General features: G+C 51.1%; 1 protein-coding gene across 1 annotated transcript in view; it reads right to left on the bottom strand.

Annotated features, from left to right (window-relative positions):
* The window catches only part of LOC144139291 (lysosomal alpha-glucosidase-like), a 35662-nt gene extending 17834 nt beyond the window's left edge, over positions 1–17828 (bottom strand). Inside the window, exons 1-10 of the mRNA XM_077671686.1 lie at positions 17717–17828; positions 15341–15655; positions 9895–10183; positions 7926–8169; positions 6131–6273; positions 5080–5245; positions 3534–3630; positions 2560–2930; positions 1845–1955; positions 99–215 (exon numbers count right to left, since the gene is read on the bottom strand). Of these exons, the coding sequence (XP_077527812.1) occupies positions 99–215; positions 1845–1955; positions 2560–2930; positions 3534–3630; positions 5080–5245; positions 6131–6273; positions 7926–8169; positions 9895–10183; positions 15341–15655; positions 17717–17828 (1965 nt within the window). The remainder of the gene's footprint in view (positions 1–98; positions 216–1844; positions 1956–2559; positions 2931–3533; positions 3631–5079; positions 5246–6130; positions 6274–7925; positions 8170–9894; positions 10184–15340; positions 15656–17716) is intronic.
* Positions 17829–18849: the final 1021 nt, after the last annotated feature.

Here is an 18849-nt window from a genome sequence, read left to right as displayed (position 1 = left end):
CAGTGTTCTCGCCTAGCCGGAAGAAGCGTTCTCCGTATAGACGCATATGCGCTGAAAAGGTACCTTCTCGAATCAAAAGGTGGTTAAAATGGTCGTACCAGCCACAGGCCGTCGAAGGGCACCATGTCGTGGAAGTAGGAAAGCATCTTGGTCCAGTAGTCGCCGCTCGCTGGGTGCGTGAAATCCGGGAACACGAGCTTGCTCCGGTTGCCGACCTGGGTCACGGTGAGGTTATTATGTCATGAAGCCAAAGATGACGCAGTTGGCTTGACGGAAAAACAAGTTTATTGGAGTGAACTTGTGCTCTCCTAACAACTCAAAGAATACACAGGCGGCGAAGCAGCAGTCAATAAAGTGACGGGCGCAGGTGAGTGTCGGAGAATCGAATACCGCGGCGTCTGCTATGCGGGAATTTATCTGTGGGCGCGAGTGTTTCTCCAACCGTCGAATTACATCCAGAACACTGTAGACCAAAGAAGATTATTCTGGGCTGTTGACGTTAGTTCGAAACGCTCTCCCTATCAAAATAGATAACACGTGCGGCATAAAAATACAGAATGGAACACGCGCTTCACTTGGCACACACAGATAACATAGATCGGTGCAGCGGGGCGGCAGAAGCAAAAACAAACAAATCCAATCCATGATTCGAGGCAATATGCAACGCATACTAACTGGGCTTCTTTTAAATGCAGAGCATTTGTTAGTCGCACGATGTCCCGCGTCGGCGTCGGCGCCGTCCACACGCTCACTGCGCATGCGCGTCGCGTCGAGGCGATAGCGAACACTCTCTCGCGAGGGGCATTGGATTGGATTGGATTGGCTTGGCTTGGATTGGATTTGGATTGGATTGGATTGGATTAAAGTGGATTGTGTTGGATTGTGTTGCGTCATAGCCGCCGCACGTTGCGTCATAGCCGCGGCAGACGCGCTGGGGCCGGCGCATGTGCAGTACTCTCTCTTCCGCGGTTTCCTTTCCTTCGGGCGCGCTGCGCATATAACCGGTGTGCCGTTCTCCGGCGAAGCAACATCTACGCTTCGCTCAAACACCTAGAGTCCACGCCGCTTTACAAGTACGCCAACGTCGTCATCGACTGGGACCGGCTTACGCAGTCCCCTCAACGTATATAAGCGGCGGAGCGCGCGTTCGGAATTCAGTCAAGGGCGTCTTTGCTTGGCTTTCGCTTGACGTGACGCTTTGCTTGACTCGAGTAGATGCGACGCATTTACTCGAGTTCCCCCAGTGGGAAGATGCGGGCGGGTTTTTTTAATGGTAGGACGTGATGTATGTGGGCTTTGACCAAAAAAAAAAAAAAAGAATTCCCCGTGTTCTTCCCAACACTCCAAACGTGAGCGCCATCACCAGCATCAAATGAAAGAACTCAAGAAAACCTTTCCCATCGATGCTTACTCAACGGAAAAGGGGCTTTCCGTGGGCTCTCCAACGAATCTCACAACTCAAACTAAGAGCTATGATAAGGACCGGCGTACGGAGAAGAGGTCGGGTGAGTACTTCTCACTGGAACAGTACAAAAGTGTGACGTCAAGGTATCTGCTGCTTCTAGTCAAACGCCTGAAACGGTCTCAATACGGTGTATGCTGCGTACAGTCATGGCCAGGCGAAAATTTCCAAACGGTAGTCCAACTGGTTACAGTTAAAATAGTCTATGCAACTGTGGCCATTTGAACTGGTCCTATTTTGGAACGGTTTCAGTTGGAAGTGGTCCCAGTCAAGTTGGTTCCAGTTACTCTCAGCTCGAGACAAAACGCAGTACTGGTCGAAGGTGGCACATGGAACTGGCTGCCCAGTAGGTTTCCAAAATTCGGAAAGAGTCGTTGCTTACCATGCCGTAATTGTAGTCACCGGCTTCAGATCTCACAAACACGGCCGTCTTGTGGCCTTCGTCGAAAGGTATGTACGTGCCTCTTTCCAAGTTGGCATCAATGCCCGGGTGCTGCATGGTACGCACAAGAACCAGTGTCATTGCATGCCAAGCACGCAAATACTGATAGTTTTTACGTTATAAAAGCTAGCTAAAGAACGAAAATTTGCGTGTAAGACGCATGTACAAAGGAATGACGAGGTACAGTCTCACGTCTTTGTCTGTTTAGTGCATTTGATGCTTTACTTTTCCTGCTAAAATTTCGAACTTTCGGTCTAAGTTTGGCCTACGCATGTCTCCTTTTGTTGCCTGAGGCTTCGTTATCGGTCTAAAACCTGTGCTGCAAGTGGACTTCCAACTGACAGTTGACTCGATCGACTCGCGCGCTGGTTCACCATAGATTGACAACGCCAAAGTTCGATAGACGATGCTTTCGAAGGCCTTCGAAACGGCCTTACATCACAGTTGTTCTGGCGATAGAGGGTTATTCGATCCTTCACACAATAACAATCATCCGAAGACATTCAAAACTAAGTAAAAATATTGTCTCCTCCCGTCAAATATATCGTTCTCTGCCATTCTGTTGCCGAGGGAGCTCAAGGTTTTTACTTCAGACGTCGAAGGGGTAGAACAGCACTTCGTAGAACAGCAACAAGGTTGCCAGAAAACGACGTACCAGCGTGAGGACGACCTTCATGTCCCGCTTGTGCAGGTCCTGGGCGAACTCTGGCAGGCCAGCGAAGCGGACCTTGTCGTAGGTGAAGGGCTTGAGGCCGTCCATGTAGTCGGCGTCCAGCCACACGGCCTCGACGGGGATTCCCGCGCGCACGTTGCGCCGGCGCGCCTCCTTGACCTCGTCGATGCTGGCGTAGCCCCAGCGGCTCAGGTGGAAGCCCAGCGCCCAGTACGGGGGCATCGCGGGACGCCCCACCAGCGCCGTGTACTGCTGCACCACGGCCGACGGGCTAGGACCCAGGAACACGAACACGTCCACGATGCCGCCAGTGGAGCGGAAGGTCACCGATGGACTTGGCTTCAGGACGACGTCTGCGCGTGTTGTTAAGAGGGGCGGTACTTTGGCTTACAGGACATATACAGGACAGGACAGGCTTACAGGACAGGACATATGCAGGACATGACATATTACAGGACATAGTATACCTCGAGTACTAAGAAATAGGCGAAATGTAATTCTTTGCTATCCTCGAATAAAAGACAAAAGGTTTTCTTTCTTACCTCAGTGGAACGAAACTGCACAAGAGCTATTTCTGGGGTGTGCTGCTCATCGAAGAGTGATTTGAGGAATAATAAAAAAAAAAACCCAAGATGTAATACGTTTTGTTGAAGGTGTGAGAGTACTGCTTTATTCCCGCTACAGGGTCTCTAGTTTTACCACTGCATAGAGGCTAGTCCCTCACAAAGAGACGAATGAGGTGACGAATAATTCCCCGTGACGCTACTCTCCGTAAGCAAGGCCGTGTTACAAATTTCGCTAACAAACAACAAATACACTTTCGTCCCACTTTCGCGTGTGAAAAATTTATCAGGCTGATTTTGTGTACTGCGTTATTCAGCATCATCTGTGTTGACGTTTGCAAGGCCGCGTATGGCGTAAGTTGTGGCGGCCTCCCGCCATCGGCCATGACTCACCCATAGCGTTGCTGTTGAGAAAAAAGATGCCGCAGCTCTCTCCCGTCTCTTCGTGGACCAGCATGAAAGGGTGGCTGCTGTACAGGTTCTTGCCCTCCTGTAAAGTAAACAACAGAGAGACGACCACACATTAGGGCTGCGAATTCTCGGCCTGAAAGGAGGTTATTTGTGATCGAAAGTGTGGAAGGAAACTGATAGGTCGGTTGATAGATTGTTGGCTGATTGAGAGAAAAAGGCTTTTATTGAAAGACCAAAAGACGGGGTTAGTTTTAAGCTTAAGGGAGGCGTCCTCGGTACAAAAATTGATCGAAATTGTTGATTGAAATTTTTTATAAGCCGCTTTATCACCTTTTGCTAATGCCTCCATAACACAGCCAGTTTGGCTCTTACCGCTGGCGCTATTACAGCTGACCACATGATACACAATGCCGTCGTGACCGTATGAAGCCATGCTTACCGAGGCAGTTATTAATTGTCCGTGACGCCGCCAATTACTCTCGTTTTCTATTTTTAATTCATAGCATAACTTTTCATGTGCACTATCTGTTAGAGATTTTCTGACCACATGATAAAACGTAATGGCAGACGAAAACAACGTGCGTCGATTGGACTTGGAGAAAAAAGTCGCGCAGACAAAATTAGATCTTTCAGAAAAGCCAACTTTCTAGTGAATGTTCCGTAGCTCTCAATCTAATGTAGGTACCTTAAAAAAAGTACCTTGGAATTGGCCGATATGACGACTGCATCATTATGCCGAGTTTCATCTACTTTTCACAATTATATGCAGTCAAAACATAGGTTTCTACGAGAAGGAAATGGACAGCCCTATGTTTTTCAGCAATAATGAAACTAATGTGTCCAAGTTTTATTCAGCTAATTATCTAGGAAGTATTCTCAAACCCAAGTGTTTGTTCCGTGTTGTTCATGCCCTATGGTCAACTCTGCTGTTCACTCTTTCTCACAGAAACAAAATTACGCCCACCTCCCCTCGCGGGAACCCTGGTGTGATGCGACGCTGAGGGGGGTTCAAGCGCAAGCGGAGAGCAACCGTCGACCGAAAGGCCGCCGGAGAGCGCCACACCGGTTATATGCGCAGCGCGCCCGAAGGAGAGGAGACCGCGGAGAGAGAGTGCCGCGGCTATGACGCAACACAATCCAACGCAATCCACTTTAATCCAATCCAATCCAAATCCAATCCAATCCAATACAAGCCAAGCGAATCCAATCCAATGCCCCTCGCGAGAGAGTGTTCGCTATGGGAGAGGAGAGGGGGAGAGTGGCTGCGGACAACAACAACGGACGCACGCGGACAACAACGGACGCACGCAGGAAGGACAGGGCCGCCGACAAGAGATGCTCTGAGCGTCGCATCTAAAAGGACAGTGAACTTTTCCTGCCTGTGTCTGACCTTGCAGTTGCCTCTCTACTCATGTATCGCTTCCGAAATAACTATTCAGTGGGAGGGGTTCCGTATGTCCATACGAGGACATGCCTCAGAAAGAAGAGATGAGAGATTAACGAAGACGTATTTAGTGTGGAAACTCACAGTGGGCGATCGTCCCGCGTTGAACAGGGTGATCCGCTGCCAGTCGGTGCTGCGCAGGATCGGAGACTTGACGTCACCGATGCCGTACACATAGCGGGAAGGGATGTACGTGGACATCTGGAGGAATTGGTCGGCGAACACCAACGTCGACAGGTTCGTGTGAAAGCTGCATGAAACCAGGAGGCGTCGTCGATCTTTCTCATTTAAGATGTCTGCGTTATCATCACCATGCAGCTTGTGATGGTGAGGTCGGAATCGGGCATCCAAGTGGCTGGTATCAACAGGTAACGGTCGCCCTTAACGGGCAAGGACTTGCCACTGATGTACGCTTCTGCCTGTCTGTCTGTCTGTCTGTCCGTCCGTCCGTCCGCCCGTCCGTCCGCCCAGCCATCTCTGCATTCAACTGTCTGATCGTCCACTCATCTGTACATCCATGACTGTCTGTATCCGGTAAAGGCAATGACTAAGATCAAAGCCAAAAATAAATCCCTACGTCTTGCACAGATTCAGCCGACACAGATTCAACCGAAGATGAGTTCCATATGAGAGAAGAAAAAAAAAAAAAAAACGCGTTCAGTGATCTACTACTCGTCTCCACCGGCAGCAGATGCGAAAGCGAGAATTAAGCGGTCAGACACATTTGCGGAAAGCGACGCATTTCCTCAAGCGTTTTCCGTCTCCGGAAATCGGTCCAGGAAGGGCTCAGGAACACGCATGAAGGCTACGGGACCTGTTATGGAGAGGTAAAAAACGCGCCGCGTTCCGCACATGTGTTTGAACCCTTACTGGGGGAGCACGTGCCCCGAGACCCTGCGCGCCGTACGTGATTGATTGGTTGTTTAATTGTTTGTAAGGTTGAACGCACCTACGCAAGCAGGCGATGAGGCGCGACGTAGTAGAGGTCTCCGGATTAATTTTGTTCATCTGGGGATCTTTAACGTGCGCCGAAATCTCGTACACACGGACGTTATTGCTTTTCGCCTTTATCAGAAAAGCGGCCGCCGCGGCCGGGATTCCAACCAGCGTCCTCGTGCTCGCGCGCCGTACGTACACCACTTTTCGGGACACCGGCCGGATGATCTCGATGTCCCCGGCTGGACTGACCGCGGTCTCGTAGAGCACGGGAAAATAGTGGTCCTGCTGAGGGACGTTCGGCAGTGGGACCTCGTAGCGAGCATTCCTCGGGTCGTAGATCTGCGCATGCGTGGTAGCGAACGGAGTCACGGCGCCGTATTTTAGGCAACGCCCAACTGACGGGTTATTTGCGTCGTACATTAGATAACCTAGTCGAAATTCTTTCCTTTCGAGTTTAACCTTCGACACGTTGTATTAGCAACGCGTGTTTTGCACGATACGCGCATTACTGCACTATATAGCAGTGCCTTGGTGACGAATCTGTTGCCCTTTTTGACAATTAGACTGCGTTCATTCCTCCAAAATATTTTTGACGACCTGAACGTTATTTCGTAATTTTCTGTATTTCTTTGCATTTCATGGCCGGGGCATTAAATGAAAATCAAAACAGCGTAAAAAGAAGGGACAAGAAAATGACGACACAGGGCGCTGTGTCCCGTCTTGCATGCGCTGTTTTGATTTACAGTATGCACCAACTAGCCCAAACCACCGTTCCAACGCGGAGCATTAAACTTCGTCAGTAACTGCGGGTGTAATTTCCTTGGTGCATGTCGGAAGGGCAAACATACGAGGAAGTGGTCTAAATACTGGTGCATCATGGCGGGATTTCACCCAACCGGCGAAACTGCTTCCGCTCACCCGCCGCGGTGCCTCAGTGTTGCGCTGCTGAGCAGGAGGTCACGGGTTCGATTCCCGGCCGCGGCGGCCGCTTTTCTGATGGAGGCGAAAAGCGAAAACGCCCGTGTGTGCGAGATTTCGGCGCACGTTAAGATCCCCAGATGGACAAAATTGTTCCGGAGCCCTCCACTACGGCGCGCCTCAGCGCATGTGTTGCGTCGGCGCGTTAAATCCTACAATCAATCAATCAAACCGCTTCCGCTCACTGACTAGCCAGAGTCACTGTGAACTATTGATGGTGACCTTTGGCTATTCAGTGAGTGCAAGCAGTTTCGCCGGTTGGATAAAGTCAAGACAGTCTGAACACTTGCAGATGCGGGAAGACACCAGCGAGCTTTAAAGAATGATGAAAAGTGTGTCAGCCACGCGTCGGTGGCATTAAATCAAAAGAAATTTCTTTTCTTATCGAATGCGTTAACTGAGGTATTTCGTGGGTTGTTTGTTGAATTTGAACATTAATTGTAAACTTGTGCTTATCGAATCGTAATTCTGCAACCGTTGCAATCTTGTGTTTATCAAACCGCACTTCAGGGGTTGACCTGGGCGCGTGTTCATTCTGAGTATATTTATATTTGTGTTTATGCGTAATAAAGTCTGTTGCGAGTTAGCGCCGTCGTGTGTGTCCTCTGCTGTCATCCCGTTTGAAGCTCCAAAGGTCGTCCACAGCAAAGCAAAGTTCCGTTCCCTAGCGGGTACAAGCCAGGCATTTCCGGTGCGCACACAGTGCCACCTACTGCTTCGCTTAATTGGAACACGTCTTTTATTCTTTTGCGCAACTGCTTAAAACACTCCACTGTTCTGCCTAGGCGGTGGAGTGGTACGACCACGGGATTTGGGACGAAAGCCTCGGGTTAGAGCCTCAGCAATGGAAGTGCCTTTTTTTTCTTGTCACTGCAGTTTTATCCCATCTAGTTTCGGTTTCTGAATCTGGCTCATTTGAAAAAGAAAAAAAAAAAAACTCAAATGACGTTTTGAATCCCACCGGAAGTGCCCGGCTTGTACCTATCTCGGAAAGGAATATCGCCTCAACGTACCCTGATGCGGGCGGTGTTCTCGTTGTAGTTGATGACCTCCGCCTGTATGGTCTCGAGGTCGTCGGGCAGCCCTGAGGGAGTGACCCGCACGGCTTTGACGAGGGTGCGTGTGGGCGACCGGTGGACGGAGTCCACCTTGTAGCCCAGGTAGTTGGATGGGTAGAAGCACGCCGGTGGAAGAACGAAGCCGGGCTCGAGAGTGTCCACCGTCGCGTTCACGGGCTCGAAGCAGCAGCCACGCGTGCTGTGACGAGATTCACGGCGCACAAGATGGGCTTAAAATGGCCGAGGGAAAATAGAAGCTTGGTTCGTTAGAAATGCACAACTGCACTACGTAGCACAGATGGTTAACCAGCGACGCTGTAAAGTGAGGCCAGTATTTAGCCGTGCGTGGCTCCTTATGGTTAAAAAAAAAATTCACGCATCTCCACGAAGTGAATCATGACGAGTGGGCGAAGCACTGGGGATCGTTCTTACCGTAAATCACCCGTGGCATTTCCCACTCGCGCATGTAAATGAGTGACAACGCATGTGTACACTATATACAATTCCAATCGAATCCAATCCGCTACAATTAAATTTAATACAATCCAATGCAAATACAAACCAAATCCAATCATATCCAATTCAAATACAATTCAATCCAATGCTCCTGGAGCATGCGCAGCATGGCTCTCCAGGAGCCACGCGAAACTGTTAAACCTCTCTCTCTCTCTCTAGCCTTTTTTGAATCTCTCTTGCTCTCTAACCTTTTGTGAACCTTTTGTTCACAGATGCTTAGATTTACACGGTGCTGTGCGTCTCTCTCTCTCTCTCTCTCTCTCTCTCTCTCTCTCTCTCTCTCTCTCTCTCTCTCTCTCTCTCTCTCTCTCTCTCTCTCTCTCTCTCTCTCTCTCCCTAACCTCTTTTCCGCGAATTAGCGTTGATAGTTATGGTTTTTGCGTTTTGCCGCGATTTGCAACCTTTTAGGCGGTTTGACGTATACATATTCGGTTTATACTGATGTGAGCACGAACGCCAACAGTCGGACATTGCGAGGTCCAAAAGCCTGTCTTTGTTCCCGGGCTGCAGTAATGGCACGGAGGTCAGTTCCGTTTCTACTCGCAGCGTCGTTTACCGTAAGCTGCCCGCTCGTCGGGGGTACGTATAGAACCTGGCCTACCCATTTCGAAATAACGTGCGGTTGGTGTTTGCCGTTGTCACGTGACGTTGCTCCGTCCGCGCCGCCGCGGCCCGTTCCCGACGTTATCGCTACAGCTGTGCGTCACTGAATAGCTTGCTGCGCGCGCGCTCTGTTGCGAGAGGAATTTTTTATCGCTCTCTTCTTGCTTTTAACTCTCTACAATCTGGTTTCTTCGCGCATGCGCATGGGGTAGCGCCGGATGAGTTTTCTGCGTACACCGGACCGCCCTATTTTCCGTTCGTTTAGCAATACAAAGATTCGCTTAAAAACACTGCTTTGCCACTATAACAATGACACTAATTTTAAATTTAGGAACAGAACGGTCTATGGCGTATGAAACGCCCTACAATGCAAATCGAGGCCCCCTGCAGTCGTTTCCGTTTGTTCTTGATTGAATCGAGCTCTGGAGGCGAGTCAGTTTCAGCGACTGCAGACGATAAACTGGCAGCTCTAGTTGTACAGCGCTGGAAAACAGTAGGGCTCTTCGATTTACAGTCTCGGACTCACGGCGGATAGTTCGCGGGTAGTGCGAGGATTTCAAAATCCATAGGGATACACGGGAAAATCGAACGCCGAACTGCATCTCGGGGAGTGCGCGGTGAGTCCGAGACTGTAAATCGAAGAGCCCCACTGTCTGCATGCGGCGTGCCGCACCGTCAAGGCTCCAGACACAGCATCGCCGTCCCCGCTGGCTTATACTGAGTAGGGAACTCGTCCCTATGCAGGGGGGGGGGGGGGATACTCCGTAGCTCCCACAGCGAAACTTTCCTCACTGTGTCGTCTCACCGGCATGTCTCGAAGCTCGGCACAGACTCCGGGTGACAGTCCACGCGCTGGCTCTCCCAGACCTGGCTGCAGATGGGGCTCTGTATGACCACGATCTCCTTGACGTCCCTCCCCGGCAGGATGGACGCACCGAGGGCGGAGGCTTCCTCGCCGGCCGAGCCCCCGTACAACTGGGACAGGACCTGAGGCTCACCCGGCCGCTCCAGCACGACGTGCCGGTTGGCCTCCTGGTGGGAGACGGATCCCACGTGCCGGTGGCTGTCTGCGTGGCTACGGCTCGCGTGGGCGGCTGCGTGAAAGGAAAGAGTGGTGAAACGCTGGGGGAACTGCGTCACAACATTGAATTGAAGCTTTATTTCTCTCTTGCTGCGGTAGAGTAGAGAGAGGACGCATGGGAAAAAGCTGCAAACAAGGCAGCTTGAAGACCCCATACGCCCAACCCGACAGCGTGGTTCGCATACAATTCGCTTCATGCATTGGCCAAAGGACAATTGTGACGTCTACGTAATATGTCGGTCGCTCGGAAGGATAAAATAAAATCACAAAAACGCACTTGCACGAGAACAAACAAAATAAAATAAACACAGGCATAAAAAGATAGCACACAGCTGAAAAGGCACAGCATAAAACAAAAAAAAATCCTAAAACACAGCACAAGGGGTTTGCTGTTCGTACAATTTGCTGCTTGACAAACAGTTTAATGCAATCTCATCAAGATAATTCACAGTGATTCGAACAGGTAAATAACCGTATACAATTTTTTCTTTGAAGTTCTGTCGAGGCAGATATTATTACTCTCAAGACAATATAGAACAAGGACTGTAGGCGATAGTTAGTACGGAAAAAAGGCAGAAACCACGCCAGGCGCTGGCGTACGTTGTAAGAAGTGGCGATAGAGAGTTTTTCAATAGAGTTCAATAGTTCAATAGAGAGTTTTAGCAGTCCGGCCGTTCCGCCGTGTACGTTGTTACCGGGTTGACCGGGACCCGTCTGGGCACTTGGGCATTCGTCGTGGTAGGGGGATTAGCTCCGCGGGCCTGCCTTCGCCATGTCTGCGCCTCCTCGCCCTTCCGCGCGCAGGCGAAGACGGGTCCCGGTAAACCCTGTAACAACGTACACGACGGAACGGACGGACTGCTGAAACTCCCTATTAGAGAGTTTTAGCAGTCCGTATGCTCCGGCCGTTCCGTCGTGTGTTAAGGTTGCGGCAGACGGTGTTAAGCTTGCGGCACACAAGCTGCGGCGTGCCGTGCCGCGCGCCGCTTGCCGACGTCGGCAGCCACTGGAAACCTGTTTTCGGCGAGAACGGCTCGTTTTCCTTGCCGCAGAGTAAATGGATCCGAGACCCATTTCTGCCGTGCCGCAATGAGCGATAGAGTGCGATGGTCGACGCGCTGGGCACGTGCGCACCAACCTGTTGCCGCTTTCCCGCCGCCGCTTTCGCGAGTCCGTCCGTTCCGTTGCTTACGTTGTTACCGGGTTTACCGGGACCCGTCCGCGCCTGCGCGTGCGGAAGGGCGAGGAGGCGCGTACATGGCGAAGGCAGGCACGCGGAACTAATCCCCCTACCGCGACGAATGCACAAGTGCCCACACGGGTCCCGATAACTCCGTACACGACGGTACGGACGGACTGCTAAAACTCTCGTATTTCGCCTGAGAACTTCTCAGAAAAGCGGGGGAGAGCTCTCGCTCGAGACCGTTCCCGCAGAACGGGTGTACCACGTGAGCACCGTGGCGGCGAGTTGGTGTGGCCTTCTTCGACGGCGCGGCGCCCCGTCGCTGGCGGCCGTCGGCAGGGCGGCACGGCAAGTTCGACGCTAGTGTGCACGTAGCTTTAATGGGCAAGTTACGAGGGAGAAGATACTCCTCATTCTATTCTTTTAATTTGCGTTCTGTTAGGGGACCCACTGACTTGTCTATTGAACATCCGTCAAACATTCGGTTCTGGTCATTCGTATACATACGTGGGACGTTCGTTAAGATACGGTGAAAGTACCCCGTACCTCCTTGGGATTGTCCTGCGTAAAGTATTGCTTATCCTAGAAACATCCGACGGACGTCCGAACCTGACTTTAAGACGTCCTTGGGGTGTTTAAAATTGGGAATTTTGCTCGGCACTGCAAAATATAAATAGAAGTTTCAAATGTGTATCTACGGCAACTGCACGTAATGCCGTATTACTAGGGCTAATTGTTTGGAAACGCGTAGAAGCGATGGCTAATTTTCCGGGAACGTTACTAAGAACTCTTGTCGTTGGCCCCAAATGGCGTCTTGCCTATTAACACTTCTACTGTGTCAACGCAACAATATACCCATTCGTCATAATGATTGCAGGAATAACATTTTGCGATTTTAGAGTGAAACATTCTTGAGGTGAAAAACCCAAGTCGACCGCATATTTAAAGACGTCCATTGGGACAATACATTGATGGAGGTTGATTCTAGAGGACAAGCCGGCATGTCTCCGAGCTTCGACATGGTAAAAAAGCTAAAGAACAAGGACCTAAGGAAGAACACTAGAACAACAGTTCAAGTGGTCTTCCTTGGGTCCCTGCTCTTTAACGCTTTTTACCCCATTGAAGTTCTGCAACCGAATAGCCGAAACCTCTACCCTGAATCTATCAGAAAAGTAGGTTGTTAGCAGCATCGCAGAGACATACAGCCTCATGTGTGCGCACAAAAAATTCCCTCGCACTTCCCCGAGGGGGAGAGTGTGTAAGTGTGAATGCACGGTTGTTGATTGCGCGATTACGGTGGATATCGTGATCTTGGAGTGGAGAGGAGGCGCCCAACACCCGCAGTCACTGAGCGGAGAGAGGAGGAGGAGAGTAGCGCCCGCCGTTACGGCGAGGGCTACACGAGCGCCCTCACGCGTCGGAATGCGGAGCGCCCGCTACGCGAGCGAGAGCTCTCCCGCCCGAAGTGGAGAGGAGGCGCCCAACACCCGCAGTCACTGAGCGGAGAGAGGAGGAGGAGAGTAGCGTGCACCCATCTCCCCCCGTTGCTAGGGAAGACGAGGAGCGCGCGCACCCGCAGCTGTTGCTATGCGGACGACGGCGGCGGACGATTCAGGCTCGCTTAAGAAGTGCATTCGCACTTAAAAATGCCCCATGTCCCAGTAAGTAGTAGCCTGCACAGGACACCACCTCCCCCCCTGCAAACATGCTCATCGGATCGGCCTTTGGAGGTACACAGTGGGACTAATGCCCCTCCCGTATGCTTCCGACTGCCCCAAAACTACATCATCCGAGTGCAATCCTTCACCAACAGTTTTATGATGCCGCAATCGAGTTGTCTGTCTTCCTCTGCTGTTTAATTCCGTCACTGGGTAGCCGTTTTACTAGTAAATCTGTCCACCTCTCGCCATTTTCTACATTTCATGGCTGGGCCAACTACACTATATTCTTTTAATGGAAGCCAAGATGTCTTGAACATTTCTTCCCCGATCTGTTATGCTCGTTTCCAGTCCCTAAATGTCGCCCCTATTGTCCTCATTTCCGTAGCTTCTTCAGCTTCCCAAAGTTGCCTATAAAGGGGCGTAGCAAGGCGCCAATTAAGTGTCTGCCCAACTGGTGGACACCATAAGCACCCTGTAAGGTCCACTTATGAGATTAGCGGCCAGGCGCCCGGGCTGCGCGTGAGAACCCGCCGCTCTGTCTGGCGACGTAGCACTGCCGACACTGCGCTGCAGTCGACGCCAATTGGTCACGGCGTGCGCGGGAGACGGATTGTCTGGCTCACCGCATGCCACAAGGATGATCCCCCATTGAGAGGGCAGACTGCGGAGCCGGATTCCAGGAATTTCTACTTGACGCGCGGAGGTGGTGGGATTACCGTCGTCCGGACAAGCGCCGCACGAGTCTCTATTGTTAACACGTCCCGGTCAGCATGACGCACAATCGCGTCTTTCGCGCTCATCCCTCGGGGTCGTACGTGTTTTCTGGCCCGCGGGCGGTCCGTTGACCTGAGATAGCGGTTCCGTGACGTGCTCAGTGACAGCTGTCTACGTGAATTCGGGCACTCCCATACGCGTGTACGAACGCTACAGGGGCGTTCCCGAGAGAGGGTGATCTCGAGGTTTTAAAAGGCCGAACTTGGCCGTTGGAAATCGTTCTTGTCTGAGCGCTGAGCTGGCAGTTCCCGGCGAGACAAGGAGTCTCGACCGTTAACGCTAGGTTGGGATTTGTGAGCCCCCTAGTCGAGGTTAAGATCGCGTCGGAGGTAGGGTGCAGCGCCGCACCGGGCAACTAGACGGATCTTGCGGCGAGACAGAGTCTCGGCCGTGGTTTCTCGAGTGGTTTGTGTACGCTCCGAGAGTAGGAGAGTTAGACGAAATTGAGGAGCTCGAGTGATTTGTGCGCACTCGGAGCTAGCGTCTAGCCGAAGTTTGAAGTTTTTCTTTTTATTTCTCATGTACCCAGTTTTCATACTGTAAATAGCTGTACATAAACTTCCGTTTCACTTAATCAACTTCAACGCCTCGAGTTCGTCAATTCGACCGCCATCTCCAAGAACTTCAACACCATCACCCAGCCAGCCTCATGCCAAATCAACCGGAGCCCGGGCGATTGGGTTCCTGATCGACACCGGACTTCGGAGAATCCCATCTTTACTTACCCCACCTCTTGTGCTGAGCATTACCGAGTGAGACACGTTTCCCGAACATAGTCTCTTCGACAAACTTGCCCCATCTTTTGAAGCAGCGCTATTATCACATCTACAAAATGAGTACCCTGCGCAAATAGATGGAACTTGACTTCGTTAATTTCAAGCCGAGTGTTATATGTTCCTTTATTGCTTCGTCTATGTTGTGATTTTGTAAATTGTGAAAACAAGTGTTAAATGCTCGCGTGCTGCGTTGCCTCTGTTGAAACACATTTTGTGTTCATTGTTAGGCCGATGGCAACTTCCCAGTGTAGAAATTGTATTGTTTGCCCTGCATAGGTAAATCTTCTATGTTTAAGGGGCGAAGCCCCTTAGGAAGTCGCTTTGTCCGGGGCTTGGCGTCCGTGTACCCAGTGTTGCGCGTGTGTGAGGAGCATTGGATTGGATTTGGATTAAATTGGATTGGATTCGATTTACATTGATTGGATTGGATTGGATTGAATTGATTCGTGTCGAATTGGATTGAATTGAAATTGTATATACTGTACACACGCGTTGTCACTCATTTACACGCTGAGTGGGCAATGCCACGGGTGATTTACGGTAAGAACGATCCACAGTGCTTCGCCCACTCGTCTTGATTCACTTCGTGGAGATGCGTGAATTTTTTCTTTGTATACTGATCCTATGTACATCATGTGTCAATTTTTGCTTTTCTGATCCCCCCCGCCCCCTATGTAATGCCTTTCGGAGTCTCTAGGGTATCTAAATCAATCAATCAAATAAATAAATAAATAAATAAATAAATGTAAGACATGTTGTAACGTTCCTCCACTGACCGGGTCCCACCGCTACTGCCGAGACGTTGTGGCCCGCTGCTCCCGCGGCGACGGCGGCGCCCAGCGAGCCCTGCTGGCGCAGCGCGCTGATGAAGCTCTCGGGCAGGTCGGCCACGCGCAGCTTGATGGTCATGGTGGGGTCCGGCTTGGGCAGCGGCTTGTCCCGGGGCGAGAAAGGCCGGCCCGTGGACATGATGTAGAACAGCGACACCAGGATGACGCACGACGAGAGCAGCATGACCACGCCGAACGAGTACATCACCGCCGTCGGGATGCGCAGCGCACTCGCCCTGTCGTCGCCCGAAAGGAGCTTGGCTGCGCGGAGCGAGCGGGGTAGCACAATTGGTAGGGCGCCGCAGACGTTGCGCGGAAGCTGCAAGTTCCCTGTGACGTCGTCATCCTACTAGGAAGGTCGACCAGACCCCGACAAGAGGGAGAGTATATTGCGATGGAGAATAGGGAAGAGGAGAGTATATTGAGATGGAGAAGAGGAAGGAGGGTGAGCTAAGAAGTGATGAAGAGCACGTTGTGAAATGTATGTACAACGAACTAAATGAATTGGACCGGCTAAACGTGCTGGCTTCGAGCGATATACTGAGAGGTTAGAAAGTTATGCACGGAGAAATGGTTTCAGTAACCTGGAAATGGAAGAAATTCATTACCACGGAGTGGGAAAGTGTGGTTGGGCTGCTTATTCATCAAACTAGGCGCGACAAATTGTATGCATTTGAACAAAGTGCCGCTGAAGACATGGAGGATAGAGTGGAATGGGAAAGGTGTTGCCTAATGCGGGATAAATGAAGAGTTTTCTCTTTACGGTGCCTAATAATCAGGCAACGGACTCTCGTCCAGTCAGCATACAAGCGGGATTTGGGGATATATATATCGGACCTTTATTAGGACCATTACTGTGTTCTCCCTAAATCCTTCCAGGTAACGCAACAACGAGTAAATCACAACATTTCGGTCTCATTTAGGAAAAATTTGGTCGGCCAGTTCCCAAATAGTTGTCGTGAGGATCCCGGGGGAGGACAAGCAAGTCACAAGGTGAAGATAAGGCGTCGCTGCAAAGACAGGATTATTGTCTTGTTGGGTCGATTTCAATTAAACCGTACCCCGTACCTACGTGACATGTTCCATTACTTTTTTTAAGCGGTACGGTGAAACAAAAGTCGCAGCTTAATGCTGTTTGCTCCATTACGGTTAAGCGGGGCGGGGGTAAAAACACCAATGGGGGAACAATACTTATGGCTGTTAGGGGCGGAGCCCCTTAGTGGATCTGGCTGTCGGCGTCTCCTGTCGTCGTCGTCTCATGTCGTCACGGTGCTAAAACACCGGGACACTCGTTTTTTAACTGTTCGCGTTAGAACGTAGCGCGTACTAAAAGAGCACACCGGGACACTCGTACTCCGGTCACTCGTGATATGATCGGAGGCCTCGGTCAAGAGTCGGAAGAGGGATGGGAAGTAAGGAGTGGGGAGAACAGGGAAAGATAGGCAGATAGAAGCAGTCCTCAATGCCGGCTTCTCTGATGAAAATCAGCAGAGTGCCCAGCAGGTGCTTCCTGTGAGGTGGGGCTGGCAAACAAAACAACAGAGGCAAGAGCCGGTCTCGAAGCACAGTCCTTGGCATCAAGAAGCTAAGACAGAGCCCCCACACCACAACCACACACGGTTTGGGCGGTGCTAACCTTGTCCTAAATATTCGAATGTCATCTGACGGCACACTAGCTCAGCGCTGAGGGCATGGCACGGCATGGCATGGATGGCTTGGCATGGCATAGCATAGCATAGCATAGCATGGCATGGCATGGCATGGCATGGCATGGCATGGCATGGCCTTGGGTGCAGGCATGGTACTCTAGCCATGCCTGCAGATTCTCAAAAGGGGTAAACTGCGCTGAGGAAGACAACACAGAGAGAGGTACACAAGGACAGGCGCAATCCTTGACCTTGTGTACCTCTCCCTGTTTGGCGTCTTCCTTAGCGCATTTTACTCCTTTTGAGAATATGCACCAACTCGCCCAACAACAAGTCCTCTTAAACTACACGCCGGCAGAGCTTAGCTAGAGGGCCGTCGGACGGCACTCTAGGCACTGCGTTAGTTTATTCTTCTGCCCTCCTTGAGGGGCTTGTCAAAATTGAGATGATAGCTTGAGCTAAAGTAAACCTTCATTATAGCGAGGTCATAGTGACTGGATACTGACTTCGTTACAAGCAATACCTTGCAAAAATGGATAATATTTGCTCTTTATGCGCAGCCGTTGGAACCATGAAACACTTCGAATACAGCGACACTTCTTGTAGGGCGATTTTGGCATAACAAGGGTTTGCTTGTATATCGTTTGCTGAAGACGTGCAGGGCTAATGCACGCACCGGTGATGGGTGCCTCCTCCATGTTGCCATTGTCGTCCAGCCGGACTTCCTGGAAGTTCTCGGCGTCGTTGGCGTCCTCCACGGTGCTGCGCCGAGATGCCCTGCGCTCCATCGTCGGTTCTTGCTGCTCTGGCTGCGAGGAAGGACAGGGGGAGGGCCAAGTTATCAATGGCTCATTGATGCAGTTCTAAGTGTCTTCTAGGTCCTAGAAAGCGCGCATTTTTCACACACGCACGTACAGGCTAACATACACACAGCGTGTGTGTATGTAATAGTGAAACGTTGCTCTGTACAAACGAGATATGTTGACGTCCGTCACCCTGGGAAGTGACGATGGTGTTTTCTTTTACCGGTAGTCAATCAATGAACCCCATAATTTGTGTTTTAGCTATTGAGAGAGAGAGGGAGAGAGAGAGAGAGAGAGAGAGAGAGAGAGAGAGAGAGAGAGAGAGAGAGAGAGAGAGAGAGAGAGAGAGGGAGAGAGAGAGGGAGAGAGAGAGAGAGATTCGTATTACGCTTACGGAAGCGGGGTGGGTCGCCGTTTTGAGGTGGGTCGGCGGCCACGGTAGCAGCTAATTTTACCAAGGCAATCTGAACGCCCGGGACGAAGCTACCCAGCACACCCTCCAATAGCTTGTCACGAGTGACTGGAGGTAAGGGATTGGAAGAACAGCCCCACATAGAGTGGAGAAGTGTGGCGCGCTCGCTACACGCGGGGCAATAGGTGGAGGGTAGAGGTAGGGGTGCATGTGATAGAGCACCATCCTGCAAGGAAAGGAATGAATCAGAAGGCGCCAGGTGCGCGCTTGCTCGTGCCATAGCTGGAGATGCGTCCGGGGGGAGGGAGTATTTCCATTAGGCCAGGCGGCAGTGCGTAAGTACGTCATGATATGTGATTCGGCGCTCTCTGGCAGATCGGGCCTGGTGTCCATTAGAAAAAGCTAGGCTACAGTTAAAACCATCCGAGGAAGCTCTTTTATAGTACTGCAGAGGAGATCAAAAAACTAGAACACAGTGCGCACGTAGCGCTCTCACATAAAAGGGCACTTGCGATATTTGCTTAGGACTCGGGAGAGAACAGTGAAGACCTGGATAGAAGGAAATGGAGTTCTCTAGTGGCAGCCCATTTGTTG

This window comes from Haemaphysalis longicornis, unplaced genomic scaffold (genome assembly GCF_048455015.1).
Source record: "Haemaphysalis longicornis isolate Haplotype H1 unplaced genomic scaffold, Haemaphysalis longicornis Haplotype H1 scaffold_5, whole genome shotgun sequence".
Lineage (NCBI taxonomy): Eukaryota > Metazoa > Arthropoda > Arachnida > Ixodida > Ixodidae > Haemaphysalis > Haemaphysalis longicornis.
The sequence above is the reverse complement of the archived record's forward strand: the minus strand, read 5'-3'. Positions and strand labels throughout refer to the sequence as shown.